The following is an 18354-nucleotide window of genomic DNA, read 5'->3' on the forward strand; positions in this document are numbered from 1 at the left end:
GATACAGGGCTTTGGGATGGGGTGGGGGAGCTAGGAATGCAGCATGGAGACATTTGGGAGGGAGGCACAGACTGTGGGGTGTGTGGGAGGAAGGAGAGAGGGAGAGACAGACTGTGGGGTGTGTGGGAGGAAGGAGAGAGGGAGGCACAGACTGTGGTGTGTGTGGGGGAGGAAGGACAGACAAACATTTATATATATATATATATATATATATATATATATATATTTATATTAACCGTTTCTTATAAAGGGCAGGAAATTCTGTTGCGCTTTGAGAGAGATATATATATATATATATATATATATATATATATAATGAATGATCTGAGGGGGCCCCAGGGAAATCAATGTACCGGGCCACAAGATTTCTATTGCCGGCCCTGGTGAAGCCTAACCTTTATGCAGACGGCTATAACACGAATCACACTACTTCTTGTTACAGTGTATACTTTATTTACATATATTCTGTATTTGTGGCAAGCACAAACTCATTTGTGAAAGACACAATTGTACTCGGAGACGTCTGACAGGGTTTCGTCTTGTTGCAGGATGTGAATGTCCCCGTGAACTAACACTGGAAAAGTCCACGGCTGCAGTGGATAAAATCTTTGCCACCTTGTGGGATCTCACGAAGGTTCGAGCTCACTTGAAATTATTCAACTCTGTTCATGTCCCTGGGAGCAATGTACAACAGGTGAGCAAATATTATTACCAGTGGGCCAAAAACTGAATGAGTCGCCTATAAAGAGATAGTAGAATGGAGTTTAATTAGTATCATACAGAATGCCTCCAAACAGAAGCTACAGAATTAATTTCCCAGGGGAAAGAACTTGAGCTGAAGCAAGTGAACTATGCAGAATGGCCTCTCCACAGCTGCATGCAAAATGCTGTATTATTCAGTGATCACTTGCAGAACATTTTAGGGGGGCTGCACATGATTTTAGCTAATTTATCTGCCACTGTTCCCTGTATCAATACCCTGCCCTTTCCAAACGTATAACAGCCAATCATTGTGCTATTGGAAATTTAACAAAGGAGCTTCAGGTTTTTTTTTACATATTTTTTATTATTAATAATAATAATAATAATAATAATTTTATTTATATAGCGCTCTTTCTCCAACAGGACTCAAGGCGCTTTACAGACATCAAAAACAATACACATGGGGGGTCATTCCGAGTTGTTCGCTCGCAAGCTGCTTTTAGCAGCTTTGCACACGCTAAGCCGCCGCCTACTGGGAGTGAATCTTAGCTTATCAAAATTGCGAACGAAAGATTAGCAGAATTGCGAATAGACACTTCTTAGCAGTTTCTGAGTAGCTCCACACTTACTCGGCATCTGCGATCAGTTCAGTGCTTGTCGTTCCTGGTTTGACGTCACAAACACACCCAGCGTTCGCCCAGACACTCCTCCGTTTCTCCAGCCACTCCCGCGTTTTTCCCAGAAACGGTAGCGTTTTTTCGCACACACCCATAAAACGGCCTGTTTCCGCCCAGAAACACCCACTTCCTGTCAATCACATTACGATCACCAGAACGAAGAAAAAACCTCGTAATGCCGTGAGTAAAATACCTAACTGCATAGCAAATTTACTTGCCGCAGTCGCACTGCGGACATTGCGCATGCGCATTAGCGACTAATCGCTCCATTGCGAGAAAAAAATAACGAGCGAACAACTCGGAATGACCCCCATGATACAGAGGATTTAAGTAATACAGCAATAGATAAGCCACACAGACATAAAAGAAAGCCTTAAGCACACAGAAAGCATAATGCAGGATTGGTGTAGGCATTTTGGGTAATAACTTCCAAGGGTTGTGTATACCACCCTCACAGGTACCAAGTGCGGCAGCCATCTTGGGCGCTCAGCGTAGGATTACCCAGGGTGGAATAGTCTACCCCTAGAAGAGATGACACAAAATGGGGGTGATTTCAGAGTCCTACAGAACATAACTGAGTCCTTAAGAACATAACTGTATTCTGAATGCTGATACCACAGACTCTGCACACTTTGGGGTCTATTTACTAAGTCTTGGATGGAGATATGGTAGACGGAGATAAAGTACCAGCCAATCAGCTCCTAACTTTCATTTTTCAAATCCAGCCTGAGACATGGCAGTTAGGAGGTGATTGGCTGGTACTTTATCTGTGTCCACTTTTATCTCCATCCAAGGCTTAGTAAATAGACCCCTTTGTCATTTACAGTCGTACATCTTCTGCAGTATTTTGAAGGGTATTGTTATTAACAATGAAATTGATTGACAACTGTGTCTAAGGGCAACTAAACCCATTTCTTAGTATCCCAAACACAAAGTAAATAGGACGCTCCATATCACAAAATGTAAGTTTGAAAAGGCTCCTTATGGTGAGGGGAAGAGGTTCTGGACTTCTTTGTACTAGAGATGAGCGGGTTCGGTTCCTCGGAATCCGAACCCCCCCGAACTTCAGCCTTTTTTGCACGGGTCCGAGCAGACTCGGATCCTCCCGCCTTGCTCGGATAACCCGAGCGCGCCCGAACGTCATCATCCCGCTGTCGGATTCTCGCGAGACTCGGATTCTATATAAGGAGCCGCGCGTCGCCGCCATTTTCACACGTGCATTGAGATTGATAGGGAGAGGACGTAGCTGGCGTCCTCTCCGTTTAGAGAGACGAGTGACATTTGATTTACTACTAATTTTGGGGAGCAGTTGTTAGGAGTACTCAGTACAGTGCAGAGTTTTGCTGATAGTGACACTGACCACCAGTTTTATTATAATCCGTTCTCTGCCTGAAAAAAACGATACATACCATATCTGTGCTCAGCCTCAGTGTGCTGCATGATATATCATCTATGTATATCTGACTGTGCTGAGTGCTCACTGCTCACACAGCTTAATTGTGGGGGAGACTGGGGAGCAGTTATAGCAGGAGTACAGTGCACACTTTTGCTGCCAGTGACCACCAGTATATTGTCTGCCTGAAAAAGTTAAACACTCCTGTGGTGTGTTTTTTTTTTAATTCTATAAACGCATTCTGCTGACAGTGTCCAGCAGGTCCGTCATTCATTATATTATATAAATATTTACCTACAGTAGTGTTATATTTTTTTTTTCATCTCTATCATCTTTATCATCTCTATATTAGCAGACGCAGTACGGTAGTCCACGGCTGTGGCTATCTCTGTGTCGTCAGTGCTCGTCCATAATTGTATACCTACCTACCTGTGGTGGGGTTTTTTTTTCTATCTTCTTCATACTAGTAGTTTAGGAGTCTGCTGACAGTGTCCACCAGGTCCGTCATTATATTAAATACCTACAGTAGTAATATATTTAGTATATTATCTATACTAGCAGACGCAGTACGGTAGGCCACGGCTGTACCTACCTCTGTGTCGTCAGTGCTCGTCCATAATTGTATACCTACCTACCTGTGGTGTTTTTTTTTTTTTTCTATCTTCTTCATACTAGTAGTTTAGGAGTCTGCTGACAGTGTCCACCAGGTCCGTCATTATATTATATACCTACAGTAGTAATATATTTATTATATTATCTATACTAGCAGACGCAGTACGGTAGGCCACGGCTGTAGCTACCTCTGTGTCGTCAGTCACTCGTCATCCATAAGTATACTAGTATCCATCCATCTCCATTGTTTACCTGAGGTGCCTTTTAGTTGTGCCTATTAAAATATGGAGAACAAAAATGTTGAGGTTCCAAAAATAGGGAAAGATCAAGATCCACTTCCATCTCGTGCTGAAGCTGCTGCCACTAGTCATGGCCGAGACGATGAAATTCCATCAACGTCGTCTGCCAAGGCCGATGCCCAATGTCATAGTACAGAGCATGTAAAATCCAAAACACAAAAGATCAGTAAAAAAAGGACTCAAAAATCTAAATTAAAATCGTCGGAGGAGAAGCGTAAACTTGCCAATATGCCATTTACCACACGGAGTGGCAAGGAACGGCTGAGGCCCTGGCCTATGTTCATGGCTAGTGGTTCAGCTTCACATGAGGATGGAAGCACTCAGCCTCTCGCTAGAAAAATGAAAAGACTTAAGCTGGCAAAAGCACAGCAAAGAACTGTGCGTTCTTCGAAATCACAAATCCACAAGGAGAGTCCAATTGTGTCGGTTGCGATGCCAGACCTTCCCAACACTGGACGTGAAGAGCATGCGCTTTCCACCATTTGCACGCCCCCTGCAAGTGCTGGAAGGAGCACCCGCAGTCCAGTTCCTGATAGTCAGATTGAAGATGTCAGTGTTGAAGTACACCAGGATGAGGAGGATATGGGTGTTGCTGGCGCTGGGGAGGAAATTGACAAGGAGGATTCTGATGGTGAGGTGGTTTGTTTAAGTCAGGCACCCGGGGAGACACCTGTTGTCCGTGGGAGGAATATGGCCATTGACATGCCTGGTGAAAATACCAAAAAAATCAGCTCTTCGGTGTGGAAGTATTTCAACAGAAATGCGGACAACATTTGTCAAGCCGTGTGTTGCCTTTGTCAAGCTGTAATAAGTAGGGGTAAGGACGTTAACCACCTCGGAACATCCTCCCTTATATGTCACCTGCAGCGCATTCGTCATAAGTCAGTGACAAGTTCAAAAACTTTGGGCGACAGCGGAAGCAGTCCACTGACCAGTAAATCCCTTCCTCTTGTAACCAAGCTCACGCAAACCACCCCACCAACTCCCTCAGTGTCAATTTCCTCCTTCCCCAGGAATGCCAATAGTTCTGCAGGCCATGTCACTGGCAATTCTGACGAGTCCTCTCCTGCCTGGGATTCCTCCGATGCATCCTTGAGTGTAACGCCTACTGCTGCTGGCGCTGCTGTTGTTGCTGCTGGGAGTCGATGGTCATCCCAGAGGGGAAGTCGTAAGACCACCTTTACTACTTCCACCAAGCAATTGACTGTCCAACAGTCCTTTGCGAGGAAAATGAAATATCACAGCAGTCATCCTGCTGCAAAGCGGATAACTGAGGCCTTGGCATCCTGGGCGGTGAGAAACGTGGTTCCGGTATCCATCGTTACTTCAGAGCCAACTATAGACTTGATTGAGGTACTGTGTCCCCGGTACCAAATACCATCTAGGTTCCATTTCTCTAGGCAGGCGATACCGAAAATGTACACAGACCTCAGAAAAAGACTCACCAGTGTCCTAAAAAATGCAGTTGTACCCAATGTCCACTTAACCACGGACATGTGGACAAGTGGAGCAGGGCAGACTCAGGACTATATGACTGTGACAGCCCACTGGGTAGATGTATTGACTCCCGCCGCAAGAACAGCAGCGGCGGCACCAGTAGCAGCATCTCGCAAACGCCAACTCTTTCCTAGGCAGGCTACGCTTTGTATCACCGCTTTCCAGAATACGCACACAGCTGAAAACCTCTTACGGCAACTGAGGAAGATCATCGCAGAATGGCTTACCCCAATTGGACTCTCCTGTGGATTTGTGGCATCGGACAACGCCAGCAATATTGTGCGTGCATTATATCTGGGCAAATTCCAGCACGTCCCATGTTTTGCACATACCTTGAATTTGGTGGTGCAGAATTATTTAAAAAACGACAGGGGCGTGCAAGAGATGCTGTCAGTGGCCAGAAGAATTGCGGGACACTTTCGGCGTACAGGCACCACGTACAGAAGACTGGAGCAACACCAAAAACGCCTGAACCTGCCCTGCCATCATCTGAAGCAAGAAGTGGTAACGAGGTGGAATTCAACCCTCTATATGCTTCAGAGGATGGAGGAGCAGCAAAAGGCCATTCAAGCCTATACATCTGACCACGATATAGGAGGTGGAATGCACCTGTCTCAAGCGCAGTGGAGAATGATTTCAACGTTGTGCAAGGTTCTGCAACCTTTTGAACTTGCCACACGTGAAGTCAGTTCAGACACTGCCAGCCTGAGTCAGGTCATTCCCCTCATCAGGCTTTTGCAGAAGAAGCTGGAGGCATTGAAGGAGGAGCTAAAACAGAGCGATTCCGCTAGGCATGTGGGACTTGTGGATGGAGCCCTTCATTCGCTTAACCAGGATTCACGGGTGGTCAATCTGTTGAAATCAGAGCACTACATTTTGGCCACCGTGCTCGATCCTAGATTTAAAACCTACCTTGGATCTCTCTTTCCGGCAGACACAAGTCTGCAGGGGTTCAAAGAACTGCTGGTGAGAAAATTGTCAAGTCAAGCGGAACGCGACCTGTCAACATCTCCTCCTTCACATTCTCCCGCAACTGGGGGTGCGAGGAAAAGGCTACGAATTCCGAGCCCACCCGCTGGCGGTGATGCAGGGCAGTCTGGAGCGACTGCTGATGCTGACATCTGGTCCGGACTGAAGGACCTGCCAACGATTACTGACATGTCGTCTACTGTCACTGCATATGATTCTCTCACCATTGAAAGAATGGTGGAGGATTATATGAGTGACCGCATCCAAGTAGGCACGTCAGACAGTCCGTACGTATACTGGCAGGAAAAAGAGGCAATTTGGAGGCCCTTGCACAAACTGGCTTTATTCTACCTAAGTTGCCCTCCCACAAGTGTGTACTCCGAAAGAGTGTTTAGTGCCGCCACTCACCTTGTCAGCAATCGGCGTACGAGGTTACTTCCAGAAAATGTGGAGAAGATGATGTTCATTAAAATGAATTATAATCAATTCCTCCGTGGAGACATTCACCAGCAGCAATTGCCTCCAGAAAGTACACAGGGAGCTGTGATGGTGGATTCCAGTGGGGACGAATTGATAATCTGTGAGGAGGGGGATGTACACGGTGATGAATCGGAGGATGATGATGAGGTGGACATCTTGCCTCTGTAGAGCCAGTTTGTGCAAGGAGAGATTAATTGCTTCTTTTTTGGTGGGGGTCCAAACCAACCCGTCATTTCAGTCACAGTCGTGTGGCAGACCCTGTCACTGAAATGATGGGTTGGTTAAAGTGTGCATGTCCTGTTTATACAACATAAGGGTGGGTGGGAGGGCCCAAGGACAATTCCATCTTGCACCTCTTTTTTCTTTCATTTTTCTTTGCATCATGTGCTGTTTGGGGACTATTTTTTGAAGTGCCATCCTGTCTGACACTGCAGTGCCACTCCTAGATGGGCCAGGTGTTTGTGTCGGCCACTTGGGTCGCTGAGCTTAGTCACACAGCTACCTCATTGCGCCTCTTTTTTTCTTTGCGTCATGTGCTGTTTGGGGAGTGTTTTTTGGAAGGGCCATCCTGCGTGACACTGCAGTGCCACTCCTAGATGGGCCAGGTGTTTGTGTCGGCCACTTGGGTCGCTGAGCTTAGTCACACAGCTACCTCATTGCGCCTCTTTTTTTCTTTGCGTCGTGTGCTGTTTGGGGAGTGTTTTTTGGAAGGGCCATCCTGCGTGACACTGCAGTGACACTCCTAGATGGGCCAGGTGTTTGTGTCGGCCACTTGGGTCGCTGAGCTTAGTCACACAGCTACCTCATTGCGCCTCTTTTTTTCTTTGCGTCATGTGCTGTTTGGGGAGTGTTTTTTGGAAGGGCCATCCTGCGTGACACTGCAGTGCCACTCCTAGATGGGCCAGGTGTTTGTGTCGGCCACTTGGGTCGCTGAGCTTAGTCATCCAGCGACCTCGGTGCAAATTTTAGTACTAAAAATAATATTGTGAGGTGTGAGGTGTTCAGAATAGACTGAAAATGTGTGTAAATTATGGTTATTGAGGTTAATAATACTATGGGATCAAAATGACCCCCAAATTCAATGATTTAAGCTGTTTTTTAGGGTTTTTTGAAAAAAACACCCGAATCCGACAAAAAAAATTCGGTGAGGTTTTGCCAAAACGCGTTCGAACCCAAAACACGGCCGCGGAACCGAACCCAAAACCAAAACACAAAACCCGAAAAATTTCCGGTGCACATCTCTACTTTGTACAGCCCTTTCCTTGTTTTCCTAACCTTTTTCTCCCAGCTAGTGAGCGAGCATGCACTCACTCACTAGTTCTCTGCCAGTAAACCATTTGCTATAACATGGCACACACCAGATATACAGAAAAGGATAATCAGTGCATTTAGGGGACTGTTTTATCATGCCCTCCAATTTCGCCTCAATTACTTATTTCTTATGACCGCAGTGAGAAATAATTTTTTTTATGGCAATTTATTAAGAGTTTTATTTCTAGGACAGACTCCAATAAGGGCCTGTATCAGTGAAGAGTAGCTATCACTCTACTTCTGGGTACAGACTAGAGTTGCCTGATGCACAGTCATCAGGCCGTGCCTGTGCCACTATGGGTTATCAGAGAGGTATTCTTTGGATATGTAGAAAAAAAAGTAGCGGACTACAATGACTTTACTATGGATGCCAAGCTCCAAAAAACTAAGCTTTTCAAAGCTTGGTAAATTGGGACTTTAAAAAAAAAGCTATGGGGACGCTGCTGCTGCAGTTGGACGCATCGGGGTTGCTGCTGATGGGTTTAGAGCATTAGAAGATGTTTGCTACCTTAGCAAACTAAATATTCTATAAATATATATCCCGTGTTGTCTTACACCTGTGACTGCCATTCAGTATTGCACATTTCTGTGCTACATTATCAGGTTGGATGTGTTATTAGCAGGGGTGGACTGGGAACTTAAAGTGGCCCATGAAAATATTCCAAAAGTGGCTTCACGTAGGCGGCTACCAAATCAACTTTGGGTGGAGCCAACACAAAACTAGGTGGAGTTATCACAACAATATCCCTAGCCACATTGGTAGCTGGTAAGGCCAATGCAACATACAATTCTGAGTGAATCACCGCAACAGCAGGTAAAGCTAACTCACAATTAAACTAAGTATTGCCCTGGCAGGTGGAACACACACAAGTAGACAGAGTTAGTACCCTAATTGTTGGCATACAAAATCGTATTTCACTTTGAGTATAATTTAAATATTTTGTTTAGAGACCAATGTATGGCATTGTTCTCTATGCACGGCCATAAATTGTTTTTCTCCATAAATGGCATTCATTTTTATACTAGTTAAGGAGAAAAAAGACTTCAAGCAGGACTATGCCATTACTTACATTCCCAGCCAGACCTGCACTCCTGCAGACATAGGTGCAAAATATATGCATGATATAGGGGCATATGTATCACTATCCACATTTTAAATGAAGATGTGATAACTATTTCTCTTACGTCCTAGAGGATGCTGGGGACTCTGTAAGGACCATGGGGTATAGACGGGCTTCGCAGGAGACATGGGCACTATAAAGACCTTTTAGTATGGGTGTGTACTGGCTCCTCCCTCTATGCCCCTACTCCAGACCTCAGTTAGATCTTGTGCCCAGAGGAGATAGGGTGCATTACAGGGGAGCTCTCCTGAGTTTCTCTGAAAAAGAATTTTGTTAGGTTTTTTATTTTCAGGGAGCACTGCTGGCAACAGGCTCCCTGCATCGTGGGACTGAGGAGAGAGAAGCAGACCGACTTAAGTGATAGGCTCTGTTTCTTAGGCTACTGGACACCATTAGCTCCAGAGGGAGTCGGAAACGCAGGTCTCACCCTGCAGTTCGTCCCAGAGCCGCGCCGCCGTCCTCCTCGCAGAGCCGGAAGATAGAAGCCGGGTGAGTATAAGAAGAAAAGAAGACTTCAAGGCGGCAGAAGACTTCAGATCTTCACTGAGGTAAGCCGCTGCGCGCCATTGCTCCCACACACAAGGCACTGATGGGTGCAGGGCGCAGGGGGGGCGCCCTGGGCAGCAATAAACCTCTAGGGCTGGCAAACATACATATAGAGGCTACAGAGGCACTATATATCATAACCCCCACCAGTATTGTAAAAATAAGCGGGACCGAAGCCCGCCGGTGAGGGGGCGGAGCTTGGTCCCTCAGCACGGATAGCGCCATTTTCTCCACAGCATGGAGCTGGCTCCCCGAACTCTCCCCTGCTGAAGACACAGGGCAAAACAGAGGGGGGGCACTTATTAGCAGCAGTGAGTGTATAGAAGGTGTTTATATATATATTTATATAAAAGCGCTGTTTTTTCTGGGAATTCTTTTTCCGGTGTCAGTGGTGCTAGGTGTGTGCTGGCATACTCTCTCTCTGTCTCTCCAAAGGGCCTTATTGGGGATCTGTCTCCATAAAAACATCCCTGTGTGTGTGGGGTTGTGTCGGTACGTGTGCGTCGGCATGTCTGAAGCGGAAGGCTCATCTAAGGAGGAGGTGGAGCGGATGATTGTGGTGTCTCCGTCGGCAATGCCGACACCTGATTGATTGGACATGTGGAATGTTTTAAAGGCAAATGTAAATTTATTACATAAGAGATTGGACAAAGCAGAGTCCAAGGATGTGACTGTGTCACAGGGCCCTTCAGGGTCTCAAAAACGTCCCCTGTCCCGAATAGTAGACACTGATACCGACACGGATTCTGACTCCAGTGTCGACTATGATGATGCAAGGTTACACCCAAGGGTGGTAAAAAGTATTCATTATTTGATTATTGCAATAAAAGATGTTTTGCATATCACAGATGACTCCTCTGTCCCTGACACGAGGGTACACAGGTTTAAGGTAAAGAAACCTGAGGTAACGTTTCTCCCATCTTATGAGCTGAACGCATTATTTGAAAAAGCTTGGGAAACTCCAGACAAAAAACTGCAGATTCCCAAAAGAATTATTATGGCGTATCCTTTTCCCTCAAAGGACAGGTTTCGGTGGGACTCATCACCCACGGTCCACAAGGCCTTAACACGCTTGTCCAAAAAGGTGGCCCTACCGTCCCCGGACATGGCGACACTAAAAAGTCCTGCGGATTGCAGGCATGAAACTACCTTAAAATAAATTTATACACATACGGGGGCTTTGCTCGGACCGGCAATAGCATCGGCTTGGGTTTGCAGCGCGGTAGCAGCTTGGACAGATACCTTGTCAGCTGATATTGATACCCTAGATAGGGATACCATTTTATTGACCTTAGGTCACATCAAAGACGCAGTCTTATATATGCTGTGGACCCGCCAATGGACGGGTGATGCTGACTCAAAGAGGCATATGGAAATTTTGCCTTACAAGGGTGAGCTTTTAATTGGGTAAGGTCTCACGGACCTGGTTTCAACAGCTACCGCGGGTAAATCTACCTTTTTTGCCTTATTTTCCCCCACAGCAAAAGAAAACGCTGCAGTATCAGATGCAGTCCTCTCGGTCGCATAAGTCCAGAAGAGGTCGGGGCTCTTCCTTCCTCGCCAGAGGTAAGGGTAGAGGGAAAAAGAATGCCTGCTATGGCCAGTTCCCAGGAACAGAAGTCCTCCCCGGCTTCTACTAAATCCACCGCATGATGCTGGGGCTCCACTGAGGGAGTCCGCTCCGGTGGGGGCACGTCTTCGACTCTTCAGCCACGTCTGGGTTCAGTCGGATGTGGGTCCTTGGGCGATGGAAATTGTGTCCCAAGGTTACAAGCTGGAATTCAAAGACGTGCCTCCCCGCCGATTTTTCAAATCGGCTTTACCAAAGTATCCCCCAGAGAGGGAGATAGTGTGGGCTGCAATGAGAAAGCTGTGTCTACAGCAAGTGTTTATCAGGGTTCCCTTAATGCAACAGGGAAAAGAGTACTATTCAACCCTATTTGGGGCAACTGAAACCGGATGGCTCGGTCAGACCCATTCTCAACTTAAAATCCCTGAACCTGTACTTAAAAAGGTTCAAGTTCTAGATGGAATCGCTCAGGGCAGTGATCTACAGCCTGGAAGGGGGGGATTTTATGGTGTCACTAGACATAAAGGATGCATACTTTCATGTCCCCATTTATCCTCCTCATCAAGCGTACCTGAGGTTCGCTGTACAGGCCTGTCATTTCCAATTTCAGATGTTGCCATTTGGGCTTTCCATGGCCCCAAGGGTTTTCACCAAGGTAATGGCGGAAGTGATGGTACTCCTGCGCAGGCAAGGAGTCATAATTATCCCGTACTTGGAAGATCTCCTGATAAAAGCGAGATCAAAGGAACAGTTGCAGAAAAGCGTGTCGTTCTCCGTGAGAGTGCTGCAGCAACATGGCTGGATTCTAAATCTACCAAAGTCACAGTTGGTTTCAGCAACTCGGCTGTCTTTCTTAGGCATGATTCTGGACACAGAACAGAAGAGGGTTTTTCTCCCAATGGAAAAAGCCAAGGAACTCCAGAACAGGGTCAGAGACCTGTTAAAACAAAAAAGAGTGTCAGTCCATCAATGCACTAGAGTACTGGAGAAAATAGTGGCGACCTACGAAGCCATCCCCTTCGGCAGGTTTCAGGCGAGGACTTTTCAGTGGGACCTTCTGGACAAGTGGTCTGGGTCTCGCCTTCCAATACATCAGAAGATAACCCTGTTCCCCAGGGCCAGGGTCTCTCTCCTGGGGGGGCTGCAGAGTGCTCATCTTCTAGAAGGTCGCAGGTTCGACATTCAGGACTGGGTCCGGGTGACCACGGACGCGAGCCTCCGAGGATGGGGAGCAGTCACACAAGGAAGGTATTTTCAGGGACGGTGGTCAAGCCAGGAGGCTTGCCTACACATCTACATACTGGAATTAAGGGCCGGTTACAATGGCCTACGACAAGCGGAGAATCTTCTTCGTGACCTACCAGTTCTGATTCAATCAGACAACGTCACAGCTGTGGCTCATGTAAACCGCCAAGGCGGTACAAAGAGCAGAGTGGCAATGGCGGAAGCCACCAGGATTCTGCGGTGGGCAGAAAATCACGGAAGCGCTCTGTCAGCGATGTTCATTCCGGGAGTGGACAACTGGGAAGCAATCTTCCTCAGCAGACACGATCTCCATCCAGGAGAGTGGGGACTTGATCAAGAAGTTTTTGCAGAGATAACAAGTCGTTGGGAGCTTCCTCGAATAGACATGATGGCATCACGCCTCAACAAGAAGCTTTGGAGGTATTGCGCCAGGTCAAGGCAGTAGCGGTGGACGCCCTGGTGACACCATGGGTGTTTCAGTCGGTCTATGTGTTTCCTCCTCTTCCTTTCATCTCAAAAATATTGGGAATCATTAGACGGAAAAGAGTACTGACAATACTCATTGTTCCAGATTGGCCTCAAAGGGCAAGGTATTCAGATCTTCAGGGGATGCCCACAGAAGATCCGTGGCCTCTTCCTCTCAGAGAGGACCTGTTGCAGCAGGGGCCCTGCATGATCCAAGACTTACCGCGGTTACTTTTGACGGCATGGCGGTTGAACACCGAATCCTAGCGGAGAAGGGTATTCCGGAAGAAGTCATCCCTACTCTGATAAAGGTCAGGAAGGAAGTGATGGTGAAACATTATCACCGTATCTGGAGAAAGTTTGTATCTTGGTGTGAAGCCAAGAATGCTCCTACAGAAGGCTTCCACTTGGGCCGTTTTCTCCACTTTCTACAGACAGGAGTGGATATGGGCCTAAAGTTAGGCTCCATTGAGGTACAGATTTCGGCCCTGTCTATATTCTTCCAGAAGGAATTGGCTTCTCTCCCGGAAGTCCAAACTTTTGTAAGAGGAGTGCTACACATCCAGCCTCCTTTTGTGCCCCCGGTGGCACCATGGGACCTTAACGAAGTGTTACAGTTCCTTAAATCGCACTGGTTTGAGCCTTTTCAAACAGTTGAATTGAAATTTCTCACTTGGAAAGTGGTCATGTTAGTGGCCTTGGCATCTGCAAGGCAGGTGTCCGAATTGGCGGCTTTGTCTCACAAGAGCCCCTATCTGATTTTCCAGGTGGATAGAGCGGAATGGAGGACTCGTTCTCAATTTCTACCTAAGGTGGTTTCGTCTTTTCACATGAACCAACCTATTGGGGTGCCTGTGGCTACGGGGGACTTGGAGGACTCCAAGTCCCTGGATGTAGTCAGGGCCTTAAAAATTTATGTAGCCAGGACGGCTAGGGTTAGGAAAACAGAGGTTCTGTTTATCTTGTATGCAGCCAACAAGGTTGGCGCTCCTGCTTCTAAGCAGACTATTGTTCGCTGGATCTGTAACTCGATTCAGCAGGTTCATTCTATGGCTGGATTGCCGTTACCAAATTCGGTAAAGGCCCATTCCACTAGGAAGGTGGGCTCTTCTGGGGCGTCTGCCCGGGGCGTCTCGGCATTACGGCTTTGCCGAGCAGCTACTTATTCGGGTTCAAACACTTTTGCAAAATTCTACAAGTTTGATACCCTGACTGATGAGGACCTTGCGTTTGCTCAGTCGGTGCTGCAGAGTCATCCGCACTCTCCCGCCCGGTTGGGAGCTTTGGTATAAACCCCATGGTCCTTACGGAGTCCCCAGCATCCTCTAGGACGTAAGAGAAAATAAGATTTTAAACCTACCGGTAAATCTTTTTCTCCTAGTCCGTAGAGGATGCTGGGCGCCCGTCCCAGTGCGGACTAAATCTGCAAGACTTGTATGTAGTTGTTGCTTACACAAGGGTTATGTTACAGTTGGAATCGGTCTTTGACTGATACTGTTTTTTGTTCATACTGTTAACTAGTTGCGTATATTCCAGGTTATATGGTATGATTGGTGTGGGCTGGTATGAATCTTGCCCTTAGATTAACAAAATCCTTTCCTCTTATTGTCCATCTCCTCTGGGCACAGTTCTCTAACTGAGGTCTGGAGGAAGGGCATAGAGGGAGGAGCCAGTGCACACCCATACTAAAAGTTATTTATAGTGCCCATGTCTCCTGCGGAGCCCGTCTATACCCCATGGTCCTTACGGAGTCCCCAGCATCCTCTACAGACTAGGAGAAAAAGATTTACCGGTAGGTTTAAAATCTTATTTTTATGTCTAAATTCAAATTTTCACGCAAATTTAGGAAGAAGCTTGTGCTGGGAGAAAAAAAGCTGTTTTGGGGGGATTTCCCACAAATATTAATTGATAAATGAGCCCTGTAGTGCATTGCAGGAACACATAATGAAATGACGCCATTTGCATAAAAGATGCAAAGGCTTTTGTGAAAGGTACAGAAGGAAGACAGATGGCGGAAGCATAAGTAGCAGATGAAATAGTCAATAAATTTAATTTGTTTAAAGGTTTAAAAAACAGCTTCAGCTGGATAGGATATACAGTGCATCCAGAAAGTATTCACAGTGCTTCACTTTTTCCACATTTTGTTATGTTACAGCCTTATTCCAAAATGGAATAAATTGATTTTTCCCCCCCTCAAAATTCTACACACAAATTTATGTAAAAAAAACAACAACTAAGAAATCACATGTACATAAGTATTCACAGCCTTTGCCATAAACCTCAACATTGAGCTCAGGTGCATCCTGTTTCCACTAATCATCCTTGAGATGTTCCTACAGCTTAATTGGAGTCCACCTGTCAGTGCCGTAACTAGGCATTTTAGCGATGTGTGCAAGAAACGACAGTGACGCCCCCCCCCCATGTAAGACAGGAGCAGTGCGCGCCGCAGGCGCGTGAAAAATTTATAGGGGCGTGGCTTCATGGGGAAGGGGCATGGCCACAAAATAATAGCAATTCATACTACGGTGCACAGTAGTCTACATTATTCAAATTACGCTGCACAGTAGCACCACTACACCAGGTAGAGCCCCTTTTACACATTACAGCAGCCATGCCCCCTTTTTACACATTGCGGCAGCCAGGACCCCTTTTTACACATTGCGGCAGCCAGGCCCCCTTTTTACACATTGCGGCAGCCAGGCCCCCTTTTTACACATTGCGGCAGCCAGGGCCCCTTTTTACACATTGCGGCAGCCAGTCCCCCTTTTTACACATTACGGCAGCCAGTCCCCCTTTTTACACATTGCGGCAGCCAGTCCCCCTTTTTACACATTGCGGCAGCCAGGCCCCCTTTTTACACATTGCGGCAGCCAGGCCCCCTTTTTACACATTGCGGCAGCCAGGACCCCTTTTTACACATTGCGGCAGCCAGACCCCCTTTTTATACATTGCGGCAGCCAGGCCCCCTTTTTACACATTGCGGCAGCCAGGACCCCTTTTTACACATTGCGGAAGCCAGGACCCCTTTTTACACATTGCGGCAGCCAGACCCCCATTTTATACATTGCGGCAGCAAGGCCCCCTTTTTACACATTGCGGCAGCCAGGACCCCTTTTTACACATTGCGGCAGCCAGACCCCCTTTTTATACATTGCGGCAGCCAGGCCCCCTTTTTACACATTGCGGCAGACGGTGTCCCACTGAGAGAGAGAGAGAGAAAGAGAGAGAGGGATATACTTACCTTCTCCCCGCTGACAGGCTCCTCGTGCTGGCATCTCCCTCTCGGTGCAGGCAGTGAGGTGAGAAGGAGGAGGAGGGAGGGGGAGCAGGGAGCCACAGCAGCGCTATTTGTTTGGTAGTAAGCGCCGCTGCAGCATCCCCCTCTCCTTCTGTATTGGCTGCCCGGCGCTGCTATGGATGCTGGGACGAAGGAACCGCATCCCAGCATCCATAGCAGCGCCGGGCAGCCAATACAGAAGGAGAGGGGGATGCTGCAGCGGCGCTTACTACCAATCAAATAGCGCTGCTGCGGCTCCCTGTTCCCCCTCCCTCCTCCTCCTTGAACGCTGCCCGGCGCTGGTCTCTTCTCCCTCCAGCGCGGCGCACGGCGCACACAGAGGCGGCATGTAATGAGTCAATTTGACTCATTACATGCCGCTGGCCGTTGCGCCCTCAGGGCAACTGCGCTGTGTGCCAAGCCCACTTGGCACACACGTAGTTACGGCCCTGCCACCTGTGGTAAATTCAGTTGATTGGACATGATTTGGAAAGACACGTACTTGTCTATATAAGTTCCCACACTTGACAGTGCATGTCTGAGCACAAACCAAGCATGAAGTCAAAGGAATTGTCTGTAGACCTCCGAGACAGGATTGTCTCAAGGCACAAATCTGGGGAAGCGTACAGAAAAATATCTGCTGCTTTGAAGGTCCCAATGAGCACAGTGGCCTCCATCAACCATATGTCATAACTGAGGGCTGGTGCTGACTATGGGAATCCTCAGTTGTAGGAGCTGAGGAGTACTTAAACCTGGGAGGTAAGATAGGACTCCTGGACATGCGTGTTGACCTGCAGTACCAGTGCCCGAAGGCGTGACCACGACAACTGAAGATATGTTCAATGGGTGAACACAGCACAACAGGTGTATTGGCAGTTTGCAGTATGGTATTCAAAGGATAACAAGTCACAGTTCCTAGAAGTGCATTAGGAAGTCTCTAGGTGTGGTACAATCAGGAGACAGTCTTAAAGGACCTGGAGGTGGTATGTCCTTTACCAACACCTATGCGCTTAGAAGCGGATTGAAAATAGGAACTGGCCAGCTGAGGTAATGCAGAAGCTGTTCACTGTGTTGTAAACTGCCAGGTTTTACCAGATGGGACTGGTCCAACTGAATAGCTGTAGTGGAAGTGCTGGAGTGCACTAATGTAGCTAGGGAGCGAAGAAATATCACAGGTGATGCTTGGGATCGCAGAGTACTGGAGAACGATGGCAGGGCATCGATGTAGAACAGAGACAGGGCACCGCTGGAAGCTGAAATGCTGGAAGCCGGTGTTTAGTAATCTGCCAGACGCAGGGTGCAATGATGAGACACTGCAGAGTCAGGCTGCACCATGAGGAGTAGGACTGGTGCGAGTCTCTAGTGGAGTATTGAAGACAGGAACAACCACAATGAGGAGACACTAGTATCACTGGGATGACAACTGAAGCACTGACAATCCTCCAGCTCTGAAACAGGATATTTATACCTGCTGGGATGCAGGCATTGGCTAATCAATGTAGCGCAGTAGATTGAAGGAAACAATAGCATGTGACCAGAACCAACATGGCTGCGCCCATGTAATCACTTGGAGGGAAAGTCAGCTTGGGGAAAACCATGTGGAAAACAACAGCAATGGTGGCAGAGACCGCGGCAGGCAGGAGACGCCACACTAACCATTTGCACAGCCAGACCACAGGGACAGCGACAGAGACCGCAGTGGGCAGAAGACGTCATACCCAGCTCTCTGCACACTGAAAGCACAGGACCGGCGCCAACGGAGATCACGGCGGGCAGGAGACGCCACACCTGTTCACCCGCGCAGCAAGGCCACAGGGACAGTGACAGAGACCGCATTGAGCATGAGACGTCACACCCAGCATTCTGCACACTGAAAGCACAGGCACGGCTGCGGCGGTCGCGGCGGGATGAGAACGCCATTCTGGTACCTGACAAGTATACTGAGAAGGGCACTGTAACAGCGCTGCGGGCCAACAGTGGAGCGATGCAGAATATATACATCAGCAACACAGCTGGGACCCGACCCTGGAACGCAGAGCCAGCCTCAGAAGACACTTGACTGGTAAGAAATGACGACCAGTTACCCGAACCGTGACACCATAAATGGAAGAAGTTCGGCACCACCAGGACTCTTCCTACAGCTGGCCAGGGAGAAGGGCCCTAGTCAGGAAGGTGACCAAGAACCTGATG

The 18354-nt window shown here is 47.7% G+C and overlaps 1 protein-coding gene across 2 annotated transcripts in view; it reads left to right on the forward strand.

The window, feature by feature from the left end:
- Window positions 1-18354, forward strand: part of SCFD2 (sec1 family domain containing 2) — a 1002395-nt gene that overhangs the window by 758212 nt on the left and 225829 nt on the right. For both annotated transcript variants that reach the window (XM_063920937.1, XM_063920936.1), the window contains exon 6: window positions 549-694. In XM_063920937.1, coding sequence (XP_063777007.1) covers window positions 549-694 — 146 coding nt within the window. The remainder of the gene's footprint in view (window positions 1-548; window positions 695-18354) is intronic.

This window comes from Pseudophryne corroboree, chromosome 1 (assembly GCF_028390025.1).
Source record: "Pseudophryne corroboree isolate aPseCor3 chromosome 1, aPseCor3.hap2, whole genome shotgun sequence".
Lineage (NCBI taxonomy): Eukaryota > Metazoa > Chordata > Amphibia > Anura > Myobatrachidae > Pseudophryne > Pseudophryne corroboree.